This window comes from Saccopteryx leptura, chromosome 3 (assembly GCF_036850995.1).
Source record: "Saccopteryx leptura isolate mSacLep1 chromosome 3, mSacLep1_pri_phased_curated, whole genome shotgun sequence".
Lineage (NCBI taxonomy): Eukaryota > Metazoa > Chordata > Mammalia > Chiroptera > Emballonuridae > Saccopteryx > Saccopteryx leptura.
Window position 1 is genome coordinate 124,258,244 of NC_089505.1, and position 13,529 is coordinate 124,271,772.

The following is a 13,529-nucleotide window of genomic DNA, read 5'->3' on the forward strand; positions in this document are numbered from 1 at the left end:
TTTCAGTGTCTCAGAACGTCTGGGACTCATGCGTGCGCTGGTGACAGGCTCCTCTCGCTTTTGCTCTAAGTGTGCTTTACTAGCCCCTTTCTCTCATGATGGTGGGTTTCCAGAAGGACTGAAAGGTATAGTACTTAAGCGAATTAGGAGGTAAGGCAAAAACGACTGAAAGGATATCTGTTATGTTTTCTTCCTGAGAAGCAAATTTGATACAGGATCCGGCAGCGAATTTTAAGCTCCAAAATGAGAGATATAAAAATACAGAAATGTGGTAAAAGGTTAAGAAATCTAATTGGCTTTATTGAAAAGTACTCTTAATTTTTTACTCTCCCCATTGCAATCTCCGCGCGCGCGCGCGCATGCACACCACCCCCCATTCTTTTTTCCTCGCTGATGCTTCTTTTTGTTCTGTCTTCTTGGGAGATTTTTAAAATTTGTTTTGACTCTTGGGCTGAAAATAAATAAAGATATTTTTGTCATACACTGAACCTTGCTCTCATCTGGAGTGTGTAAACACGTCGCTATTAAAAATAGAATAGTTTTTTATTATCTCTAAATACAGATTTTTTTCTTCCTGAGAATTTTCCAGCATTTTTTAGTTAGGGTAAAACAGTATCTATAGGAACTGTCACCTTAGCTTTGGTTGTAAAACAGACACGTGGTTCTACTGTTGACCTTTTTCACTTCTTTGTCTTAAAAATATTAATGCCTACTACCTGCCCGTGGAGGTGTGCCTTTACGGGAGTACATGGCTGAGTGTGCGTTTATTAAGAAATGAAAATCTGTTTGGAAATATTGCTGCAAAGAACACCTGATTCATTGCAGGTTTAATAATCAGAATGTCCATGTATCTCATTGTAATATGGCGAAATGATTTAATATTTTAATTTTAAAAGGGTTAAATGAACATAGGTGGAGAAATAGTCAAAATATTCTTTTGAGAATTATTGAATTAAAAGACAATTGTAATTTTAAAAAAGCTAACAAGCAAAAAACCTAGCAAACCTTAACCATTCATTTGTGATCTCATTCCCATTCATTCCTAACTGCCATTCATTCAAGTCATCCTTCTGACCAAATACAGATAAGCTTGTTTCTGTTTGATAGTTTCCAAAATCTTAAAACTTTTTTCTCACCCTATAATCCTTCCTTGGTTCTTTGAGTATTTGAAGATTTTTTTTTTCTGAGAGGAAGGCCATATTGTTGTAAGGTAATAACAATAGAATATTTTTGTAAGAAAAAGAGAAAATGAGCTACACGTTTGCATTTTAGTTCTAAACTTAGTCTTGAATTAGGGCTTGGGTCATGTTAGGCTTTAGAAAACTTTAAACTTAGCATTTCTATTGGGGATAATTTATTTGAAATGTCAAATCTAGACATTATTGCATGAATGTTGCTTTGTGTGTGTGTGTGTTCAACATTTCTAAAAGAATTTGCGGGTGAAGCAAGGTGTTTTTCTCAAGTAAGAGTTACCATGAACAATGGAAGAGTTTCTTCTGAGCAAGTCCTTTTCTTTGGTTTTATTTCTTCCCTTTGCACTTATTTCCTCATTGTGGGTGGATTTTCTTCCTATGTGACGACCAAATGCTATTCCTTCCATGAGGAGATATGCTGCTTTGATTAGCTCTTTCATCTTAATGCTTTATTTTATTTTATTTTATTTTTTAATGAAACAAATTTTCTATGTGTACCGCCAGTAGGGAATGGTGGTCTTGATAGAGGTCATGGTGCGTGAACGGAAATACTTTGGCCTTGACAAATTTCTTTATCAGGTCCAATGATCTGTGGCCACCGAGCACTTAATTTATGTGCTTGGACACTTAATATGTACATTTGTTGGTGAGCTGGCCAGCGGGTGCCAGGCACATGAGAGTGCGCTGGCAAATACTGCAATGCAGTATTTTTCCCAATGTCACTGGGAATTTTGGGAGATGAAGGAACAGAAACATTCGATGGACCATGTCATACAGAAATGGCCGATTCCTCTTTTGAAACCAGTCGACCTTTTATTGCCCACTATCCATTCTCCCATCCATTTGAGAGACATGGAAAGCGTGTGTATGAGAGGGAGACTGTATGGGTATATCAGTGTAAGCGTGTGTTTCTGGAATCCTGAATCGGTCTTAGACTTTCCTTGTTTGGTATTACCAAATGTGTATACATGTACCTGCAATTATATGTCTATTCAGAAGTGGAAGAAAACCTAACGGGGTTGGCTTCTCGTAAGAAGTGGCTTTTTCTCCTCACAAACTCTGAAAGTTCTTATTAGAAAAATAGAGAACTTCATCTAAAAAGATATCCGCACCCTATACACTTTCATTAATAACCAAACACTTCTGTATTGGGCACTTGAGAACAATAAATGTGCAAATTATAACCATATCTGAGAACTAGAAGCTGCCCTTTCAATCAAGGGTTTGGATTCAAATGAAAATGTAAGCATATATGGAAGGAGAGTTGTTTTTGCTTTGGGAGCATTTGAACCTCATCTTTAACCATTGGTAAGAAGAAGGAGGAGATAGGGTAGCTGTGTTAGCATCTCATGCTTTGTTTTGTGAGTTTGTGTGTGTGTGTGTGTGTGTGTGTGTGTGTGTGTGTGTGTGTGTGTGTGTGTTTTGGGAACATCTTTGTATTTTTAAAATGTCAGCATATTTTAAGGGTATAGGGCTTTTATAGGTCAGCAGCTTTCTAAGGGTAAAAAGAAAGGTGATCCGTGGGTGGGTGAGTGGGCGTTGTCACAAGTAGCGATTGTAATAAATTAGCCATCTAGAAATGGAAAGGGGGGAAAAAGGCTGGAGGGCAGGAGTAGAGAGGAGTACCAACATGTGGGTCTGCACCTTGGCATTTTAAGAGATAATATGTGATAAATTTGAACTGGTGCCATTCCAGATGCCTGATAATTTCTCAGAACCTTGACTTTGCAGGTTCATAGCTTCTTTGCTGTCTTGTTCACACCTTTAATTATATACACTTTGGGATGCTAGCTGGGGGCATCATAGATGAGCCATTTCATTTGTTTATCTCATTAAGTATTCAGGCAGTGTGCTCACAATAGCTTTGGAGCATCAGTGTTAAGAATCAAGCACTTTGGAAATGGAATTGTTACAAAAGAACAGAAAATGAAAAAGCAGTCAGCTAGCCAGCTAGCTTGCGTTGGATGTTCACAGCCACTCTGCTTAATGGTAATATTTATGCCGTTTCTTGTACATTCATTAAGAAATAACTTATGTGTGTCAGAGCTCCTAATAGGTGGCAGCTTTCTCTCTCTTTCTATCTCTCTACCTATATTTCCTTCTCTCTTCCCCATGCCCTCCCTTCACCCTGAGATTTAGCCTTTTGCCGGACCATTTTAGAACTGACCGCTTTTGCTTTGGGGAAGATCATTATTCAGATCCTTGTTGTATCTAACACTAGAGAGATTTCCCCCCTCACTACGGATCCCCCTCTGCAAGAATCAAGAAATGCTGAATGCCATAAATGGAATTTTAAAATAATTTTGTTGAGAAAGCAGTGAAAATGTTGGAGAAATAAGGTCAGTATAATTGTGTTTTTGCAATTTGTTTTTTTGTTGTTGTTATTGTTTGGGGGGAGCTTTATTCTTAATTATGAAAGTAAAATGCAAAGCTAGCAATAAATAATTAATGGAAAAAAATTATAAGTTGTAGATCTCTCCTAAAAATAACTTCTTTTGGACTCTTGGTTTGAAAATAACATTTAAACTTTAATTTTTAGATTAGTCATTTTAAAGATATAAAAATGTACTTCATCGATTTTTTTCTATAAGAACTTTAGTTCTTTTTTTCAGGATATGAGGAAGCAGAGAAACAATTCCAGCCAAGATGGTGAATTCTGAAAAACACACTATAGCATGGAGGTTTCCTCTCTCTTTGCACTCTGTGGCGTTGAATCCTCTCTTGCTCAGTCTATGAATCAGTTACCTTCGATTGTCTGTTCTTCTCTAACAGCTAGCCCTTGAAGTCGTTTTGTTAACTGCGTTCATAGTAGAGCCTAGCTATCATTTTTTTTTTTTTTTTTTGGATGAAGACGTATTTGTTGAGGACTAACTTATGTGCCTTTCTTTGGAACGTAGAATTCAAGGTCACTATCTCTTTTTCTTTTGATACTAATCAAAAGATATAATTAAAAGTTAAGTCCCTGTGATTGGGGATTTTGGGGGTGAGGGGCTTTAAGATTAGACATTATACAGTGAGGTTTGCATCAAATTATGAGAAAAGATCTGTTGGAACATTCAAATATATAAATGTTTTTTTCTTTTGTATTTGTAAGAGTCTAGGCATGACTCGAAAAGATAGGTAAAAGATCTCCTGAACATTTTTGTCTATAAGGTTTCGTATATCCAGATGTTCACACTCAGGAAAAAGTCAAGTATGGACAGTTGGGAAGAACTTGTCTTTCTGTCTGCTGGCCATGGAGTTTGGCTAAAGCCTGTTACTTTTACAGAAATAGGAATGCCTTGCTTCTGACAGAGATGATTCTTTGAATACCTTTTCCCATGTTAGCCTCCAAGGAGGACCCGAGAAGATAGTGATCCTCTTGGCATGTCCCTGTGTAAACCGTGAGTTTGGTGGAGCAGAAAACATAGTCACTTCGGCATCCACAGTAAGAAACTGCATTCAGTGTATGTGGGGAGGAGGAGGAGACGGACAGCCATGACCCCCAGTGTGCCCTGGATGTAGCAATAATAGATTCTCAAGTAGTCAGTGTTTTCCTAAGCTGCCAGTCTAAACCCTTTAGAATTTTGCTTTCTAATTTGTGCATGAGAAATAACTGGCTCAGTTGAACATTTTTTTTCAAGTGCCCCCTTTGAAGATACAGTAGTAGTAAATACAGCTTTAATGATAAATTTTAGCTCTTAGTGCTATTTAAAAGTCTGTGGTGGAAAGCCCGAGAACTTGCAGTCTTTACTAATGAAACTTTCATTAGGAAAGTGCTCACTTAAAATGGAGTAAACAACTAAGTCCCTACAATTTGTGATTTTGACCAGATTTGACTCATCTTTTCTGTTACTTTTTGTAGTGCAGCCAACCACACATCTAAAATTCTGGATATTGCACATGTCTTCAATGTTAATTATCTCTGTAGATGCACTCGGCACAGACAGCACAATCCCCACAAGTCCACGTTCTTGCTGTAACACCAAAACAGAAGTGATATTTATGAATAATATTGGGAAAGTTGTCCTCATAGTAACTGTTCCCCAAAGTAAGCTTTACATAAATGTGCATTTATTATTCAGGATATTAAAAGGAATTCCTTAGCTTTTACTTTTTTAATTTGGGCTAAAATATGTAAATTGGTTTTATTTTGGAGTTTCTCTGTTTTAAGTGGCTTTGGGGGAGGATAACTTTCTAGCTTGATTATATTTTAATCACCTCTGTAATGGAAAAGGTTCTAATTCTAAAAACAACCTGGTTATTGTGATTAAGACCCAGAGGGCCGGTTTGCAGATGGGCTAAAAAACATATTCCACCAACTTGTACGCATGTAGAAAAATGAGATTTGTTTCTCCTAGATACCATTTTTCCTACGTCTCTGTCGGCAGGGCCAGCTCAGAGGCCACGGAACCGCGAGTCGGTCTCGAGACTCAGAGGACCTTCATGGTGTGTGCACACAGACAAAACAAAAGTGATATAATGAATAATAATAGGAACCCTTTGGAAGTATTGCTCTTCATTGTAAGAAGCCAAGAAGTTCAAAGGACTTACAGTCAGGTGGATTTGAGTTGGAACCCTGACTTTTCCAATTTGTAATTGGGTGATCTTGGATGAGGTGCTTCAGTTTTCCGAGCCCCAGTGTCCTCATCTTTAAGATGGGGCTGGTCATGCCCGACTCCCAGGGTTTCTGTGAAGCTCAGATGAGGAACAGTGTTGGAAGGCACCAACCAGACGCAGAACCTGATATGAGAAGTGCTTAGAGGACGGTAGGTCTCTTTCAGTCTTCAGGTCTTTCTGCTTATTCCAGATGCCCTGGGAAGAAGTAACACATCATGTGCTACCCTCATAGTCTCCGTCCTCTCCCCCGAACTCCAGAGGCAGTGGGAGTGTGACAGAGTGGCTTTTAGACACAGACAAACCCTCAGTTTTTCTCTAGAATCATATGGCTTTCTTTTCTGCATTCTCCTTGAGTTTTGCATTCTCCATGATTTTCTTTAAAATTAGAATTAATTTAAGATTTAGTTATTAAAAGAAAATAAAAGGAGAACATAAATCTAATTTTAATCAGTGCTTATTTTTTATTTTATTTTATTTTATTTTTTAGTTTCATGAAAGTCTACTAGGAAATTCAGAGGTCAACCAGAAGGAAAATAAATTAATTAATTAAAAAAATAAATATATATGATACATAATAACCTGTGTGTTACTTGACTTTGGCCCAGAAACCAACTTTCTTTGGAGCTATTTTTTCCCCTTCGCTACATCAGCCTTTTTTCTCTATCCCTCTTGTTTTCCCAATGGGCTGAATTTTAAAGTTCTGTTTCTCAAGGAGTGGTGAAACGTTGAAGCAAAAAGTGGCTTAATGAGATTTTTCTAAGTTGCCATTAGTTTTCCTTCTCCTGCTTGGTGAGCAGGGTGGTGGATGCTATGGCCATGCAAACAGCTCCAGAAGTGATCGGGCTGCCTGAAGAGGCATTGGCGATGTGAGCGGAGTGCTGGCCACAGCTCATTACCCCCACCTGAAGGGAGGAAAGAGAAAGGAGGAAAAGCACTCCACAGCCTGACGTAGCTGTGGATCACACACACGTGGGGAGGGGTCGGGGGTGGTGTCAGGACCGGTGTTAGGCCGAGCCTAATTCTGTACCTGTTTGCCATGGCTCTGACAGGGTGAATAAATAGGCACGTTAAATAAATTCGCAAACTGTTTTAAATTGGAACCTGTTGCTGTCACCAGTGAAGATGAAGAAATAGTACAAGTCATCCCTGAAGGAGTTCCAGACAAACTGAAAACATAACCTGAGAACACTGTTTTAATGTCAGGGATTTTGGATTTCACTTCATGTGATCATGCGAAGGATACGAAAGGGAGCATTTTCTTTCCTTCAGGTTCATCCTTCAAACGTGGGGAAGGGTTCTACATTGATCTGATTCCCAAGTGCCACTTTGCAGGCCCTACGCTTTCATAAAAAAAGAGCTTTGCTGTTAAACAGACAATAGAACTTCTCTTTCCACGTGTATCTGTTTCAAGGCTTCAATAAGGTTCTTGTAAGGATTTTGTAAGCAGCCATGTATGTGGTGCCCAAACTCTGGGAGAATTGTGGTTGATTTTTGGAATGTGCTTATATGAGCAGAGGTAGATCTGTGGAAGAAAGGGGCTTGAATTTGAAGAAAGTGTAGAAAAATTTCACACTTATTAATGAAAGACCAAAAGGAATATACACCACATTCTAGGTGCCTCCTGGAATGTGGCAGTATTTAAAACATCCTCTAATATAGTAGTTAAGGACAATGACAGGCAGACTGCAAAATGTGCCTTGGCAGAGGGGGCACATATACAACAGAGGAAGGCCTTCTTTCTTATTGAGGGAAGGAAACAAGGCTTCGTGGAGGAAATGGCATTTGAGTGGAGCCAGGAAAACGTGATAGGCAGAAAAATGAGGAGAAAAGGGAATTCCATGTGGAGAGAAGAATAAGAGCAAAGACACCGAGATGTGAACTTGCTTAAGAAATAGTAAATAGTCTGGTGTGAATGCAGCTCGGGATGTACAAAAATAGTGCCAGAGAGACAAGTAGAGGTTAAGGTTTAGGACACTTATGGTATTTTGATGTGGTGTTGATTTTATTTGAATTGATGGCTATGGAATGTCTTAGATCAGAGAACTGTAGTTTCCTGATTGTTCTGCAGGGTAAAGAGCTGTCTTTATTGAGTCATGGTTTCTCAGAAATTGAAGTCACTCTAAAATTGTTCCTAAATTAGGTATTGGTTATTTAGAGGGAAGCAGCATTAAAGAACACTACTGATTATAGTGTGATGCTATGATGATGAAGCTCATTGGTGAAGTCACATTGCAGATTGTTTTAGGGTTGGTTACAGTGCCAAAAAGCAGTAGGAGGAAAAATATTGACTTAATTTCAGATCATAAAGAAATGTGCCGTTAGAGGACTACGCTGCGTTCTCTCACCAACAGGTACCAGTGCTTATTTTGTGGGATGCTGTGTGGCCAGAGAGAGGAGGGTGGTGGTTTGTGAGTCAGCTTATTTCCTCCAGAATAGAAAAGTACCCATTCAGTCTTCCATGTACTTGTACCAAATGATGCCTGTCCTCCCTGGTAGTTTGTGAGCCCTGGAGGGCAGAGATGATGTCAAATACTCCCTTATTTCTGTGCTGGGAAGATAGTAGGTACACAGTAAATGTTTGTTGAATTGTGTTACAATTTTTTAAAGATACTGAACTACAGTTAGAAGACTTGTGAGTCTTGGAAGTCTTGGGTGTGTCATAAACTAATGGGCATCTCTTTAGTCCAAGTCACCTAACCTTTCTGAGTTTCAGTTTCTCAATACATAAAATAGAATTAATACAACTTTGTAGCTTGATTGGAGGGTCAGTTAAGCAATATCGTCAATACAGTCTAACAAACAAGATGATAATATTAGTAAATTATTACGTGCTAGTTTTACCAATTATATTACTGAGTCTTGACCAGAATTTAAACAAATTAAAACATTAGCATGCTAGAAAAGAATAAAATAGAAAAAAAAATATCAGTGGCTGATACTTAGTAAGGGTAAGTAAGTATGTATTCCATCATGAAACTTTTGTTTCAGTTATCTGTGTTCTGAATTGCGATATTAAGTTCAATATATTTCTTACTTTTTTTGTGCTTTGTTTGATCATGGTCAGTAAAGTCTGAGAAACGCTGTCCTAGATGATGGGGGGGGGGAGTCCATTTTTTGTTACAGCTGTACAATGCAAGATCTCTAGTATCTTCCAAATAATTAAAGATAGGATAGCTTGTGATTGTTTTAGATTTAATGTGGAACTAAATCTTTGAAAATTGATGTCCACATGGTATATGTTAGGGATTGCTCTTCATCAAAATATTTATTAATTAGCAAACCTCATTCCTTAGTCATGCTGCCTAGTTGAAGCTACAAAGTAATAATAATAATGACAACAAGAAATAGTGGAGGTGACCTAGAGGTGAGATTAGAAATTAGCTTTTATTTCTTGAGCTCTAACTATAAGTCAGACACTGTGCCTTACACACACCATCGCCTTAAATCCTTAGAACAGTCTTAAAGGGTAAATGTTAATTTTGCTATCTTATGGATAATCTAACAAGTTTAAAAAGGTAAATTAAGGTTACACACCCAGAATTGATTAGGCCAGGATTTGATTTGAACCCAGGTCTAATTATAGAGCAACATGTAAAAGATTTATTCATTTCATGAAAATGTATTAAAATGCCTACTTTGTGTTAGGATTGTACTGCTTTACATAGAGATAAGTGGTTCAGCTGGTCTCGGCCCTAAAGGGTTTACTAGCTGCCCTTGAGGTTTTACTACACGTGAAAGTGGGTAAGATATGATTTACTCACAAGAGGCAAAGGCTCAGACCCTTTCATACTGTGTTTTATTCTGGAAGTACTGAGAAAAGTGTCTAGCACATAGTAGGTATTCAACAAAGATTTGCTTAATTATATTGAAGTAGGACTAAGTCTCGTTTGCAGACTGGGGAGGGAATGGGAGAGCATCAGGGACACTTTGTGTTGAAGAATGCCATAACCTGCGACGTGACAGATCCATCTGTCCTAAAGCCAGTCAGTGTCTTTTGGAACAACTAAAACTGGCAGCAGAAGAAAGCCAACCACAGCTCAGTAACTCAAATTCTAAACCTAACTTTCATTCAGGGAGAAAAAACATTTTCCATCTTAGTATGGGAAAACAATATTGTGGCACAGACATTTAGAGAATAATAAATGGAGTGTAGCCTTCCTTAATTTGAAAAGAATAATAATTATTATTGTTATCATTATTATTATTATGTTTACTGTACCACTTACTAACCTTATAACATCAAGCAAGTGACATGATTTCTCTGAAACTCAGTTTTCACGTTTGTATAAATAATGATTTATACCTCCCAGGGCTGTTGTGAGAATCGAACAGATCCATTTGATAAATACTTACTAAGCCCTTACTCTTTGGTGGTCTCTGAGGATTTGGTGGGAAAGGAGCCACAGCCCCCTGCCCTCAAGGAGTTGACTGTCTGGTGAAGGTGCTTTGAGCGTGGGATTTGCCTCCCACCACCTGCAGAGGCCACTGCGAACAAATGCAGCACCCTGCGGTCTGCCTTGGGGTATGTATAATATATGATTGCCATGCACGTCTAGTTTGCATCATTCGAAGTTCAAGTTTATTGAGGAGAAGGTGCTGTGATAATCATCTTTTTATCTCCCCCTACCCTGGGCCAAAGCCCTTGCTGTTGGCACAGTGTTATCTTACACAGTTGAGGCTCAATGAATCCAGTCCAATTCAGCAAATATTGACCAAGTTGATCAGAGCACTGGACTGAGGAAGGGAGAATAACATTTGCTGAATAGAGTTGAGTTGAAAACGACATTAGAGTACAAAAGGGGAACAGTATCATGAGGTGGTGATAAACTACACTTGTGCTAAAAATGCCCGTGATCTATTCAGGAGGAAAATAGGGTCACAAAGAAAATTCAGCAGTGAGCCTAAAAAGATAATGTATACTTTCCCCCTCTTAATGCTGTTCTGTTTGTATTTCATGGGGAACCAGTCATTTGCTATAGTCACACCGTTGAGATATATCTCGGAGATGGCTACATAATTGATTTGTGGATCAGGACTAAGCCCAGCCGCCATCCCCAGACCCAGGAGACCCTTTGTGACCTGGCTTCTGCCCTCCTTGCCAGCCTCCCCCCCCCCCCTGCAGCTTTCTGCCTTCCATTTATCTTCCACTGTGGAACTGCACCAGGCTGTTCCACACTGTGCTCACCAAGACCTCTTGGTCTCAAACAGCCTTCTGCTTTCCTTCACCATGAGACAAGGAGGAGGCTCGTCTCACCCAGGACTGCCCTAACTCACACTGGGCTAGAGCCGCCTCTGTTTGCACTGCCAGCTCCCTCAGTTTTGGTCTTCCACACTGCGTAATCAATTTGTTGATTTGTCTGTTTCACCATCACCTCCACACTCAGAACTGGGTTTATCTTGGTGCCGGGCACCCAATAATAGTCACTCAGTAATTAATTGTTAACTGAATGAGGTAGTTGGCTATTGGTTAGGTTGTCTATAATATATGATCTCCCATCAGGAGCCCTGTTAACTTTTGATCTATGAGAGGGATGTTGGACCCAAAGCCCCCTTGTCTTACAAACTGATTTTGACATTACTGTAGCTTACTAACCACAGCTCTATAACTTTGAGATGAAAAACTTAAGTATGTCTATTTACATGAAACTTTTCCTGATCACCATGACTCAACTGTAATTTCTCAGTAATTCTTCTGTCTTCTAGTTAACGATTTTCAACATTTTTATCTCATGGCACACATTAACTAATTACTAAAATTCTATGGCACACCAAAAAATGTATTGTTTTCCAATCTAAAAAAAAACAGGTATATTTTTTATTCATTCACACCAGATGGCTATTGTTATAATGGCTGTTGTTGTGATGGCTGTTGTCGGTTTTTTATTTGACACTCTAAGGGAAAAGAAGTCAGTGCCCCTGACTAAATAGTCAGGTATTACATGTTTCAAAAACTCTATGGCACACTGGTTGGAAATTGCCATTCTAGACTCCTTTCCATCACTTGCTGTCTGTACCACACAGTTAACAATGATACACCACAATAATAGCAACCCTTTATAGTATATTGTGAGGCTTTGCAAAAATAATTTTACTTAGGTTATCTCATTAAACCTCACAACTACTTTAGGAAGCAGGTATTTTTACTCCCATTTTTTAAGAAAAAGCACCATGTAGGTTACATAACTTGCACAAGGTCACCTGGGTAGGAATGTCAGACTTGGGATTCCAAGCCTAGTCTGTTTGATTCCAGTGCCCACGTTCTGTCTTCAATTTTGTATTACTCACCTCTTAAAAAGTAGGCACTAAAAGACTAAAAAAGACATGTTAGCCTTGTTGTTATTAATAAGACTTTAGATCAAGACCGCCAGCATTCAGTTCAAATTTTATCTTAACCAGTTGTGATCTTGGACAAATCACTTACTCTTCCTACCTTTCAATTTCCTTACCTGTAAACTAGAATTCTTATGAGGATTTGGTGGATCAATGCATATTAAAGACTTAGAATGGTGACTGACATATAATGTGCTAATGATTGTCCTTGTTGACATCCAACATTAACTCGTGTCCCATTCTTCAAACAATTGTTGGGTGCCTGATATATACCAGACACTGTTGTAGGTGCCAGAGATAGAGTGGTGTTGAAGACAAGCCCCTGCTCTCGTGAAGCTTTTATTTTAGAGGGGGAAGACAGACAATAGCATCAGTGAATAAGTCAATTTTAGTAGATATCACCTATTGTGTGATAGTCTATAATTTCACATAATGAAGTGCTATTTTAAAAATACATGGAGGCTCTGGCCGGTTGGCTCAATGGTAGAGCATCGGCCCAGCATGTGGAAGCCCCAGGTTTGATTCCTGGCCAGGGCACACAGGAGAAGTGACCACCTGCTTCTCCACCCCTCCCCCCTTCTCTCTCTCTCTCTCTCTCTCTCTCTCTCTCTCTCTCTCTCTCGCTTGTCCTCCCACAAGCATGGCTTGATTGGCTCAAGCAAGTTGGCCTCGGGCACTGAGGATGGCTCCATGGCCTCACCTCAGGCACTATAAAATGGCTCCTGTTGCAATGAAGCAACAGCCCCAGAAGGGCAGTGCATTGTCCCCTAGTAGGTTTGCCCTGTGGATCCTGATCGAAGTGCATGTGGGAGTCTGTCTTTACGCCTACCCTCTTTCACTAAAAAATAAACAAACAAAAAAAAACATTGGGATGATGGGTTGAAGAGTGAAAGTACTGAGTACTTGTTTGTGAACACAGTGAATCCACCAGTGGTTCAGCCAGTGTCTTCATGAGCTGGAGCAGTCCACACCTTGATCTGAAAGGCTAGGCTTCATACATCCAGATGCTGACTCATGGGTGAATACTGCACTCAAGGTGTGGGGTGGTCAGTCCTGGAGTAGCAAGAAATTAAACGATTAGGTTGAGGTGTCTGGGCTACAGGGAAACCCAACATGGAGAACTCATAAGTAGATCAGGGGACTCTGTCAAAGAGGGAGAGGCTTCATTCTATGTTCTTATATTTGAGGCTATGAAATGGGATAAATGCCCTGAGAAAGTCAGAAGAAAGGTTTAGTTAATCATCCAGCTAAGGACAGGGCCATCCAGGATGTTCTGTCAAGTAATGTGGTAGGATCACTCAATTGCTCTTTACAGACCTAAAAAGATCAGTAGTTATTGGCATTATCATAGGATTATTCATTTCCATAAGAGCATTCCAGTGGTTAAGAGCATGGGTTTTGGAGTCA

At 39.3% G+C, this 13,529-nt stretch overlaps 1 protein-coding gene across 9 annotated transcripts in view; it reads left to right on the forward strand.

Moving 5' to 3' along the window:
* Window positions 1-13,529, forward strand: part of ELAVL4 (ELAV like RNA binding protein 4) — a 158,276-nt gene that overhangs the window by 72,163 nt on the left and 72,584 nt on the right. The window contains exon 1 of one of the 9 annotated variants that reach the window (XM_066376242.1): window positions 3,130-3,182. The exons of 7 other annotated variants lie outside the window; for them this stretch is intronic. In XM_066376242.1, the coding sequence (XP_066232339.1) occupies window positions 3,180-3,182 (3 nt within the window). In that variant the 5' untranslated portion in view covers window positions 3,130-3,179. Of the gene's footprint in view, window positions 1-3,129; window positions 3,183-3,497; window positions 3,533-13,529 lie in introns of those variants that run through there. One more of the 9 variants, XM_066376244.1, reaches the window with a different exon arrangement.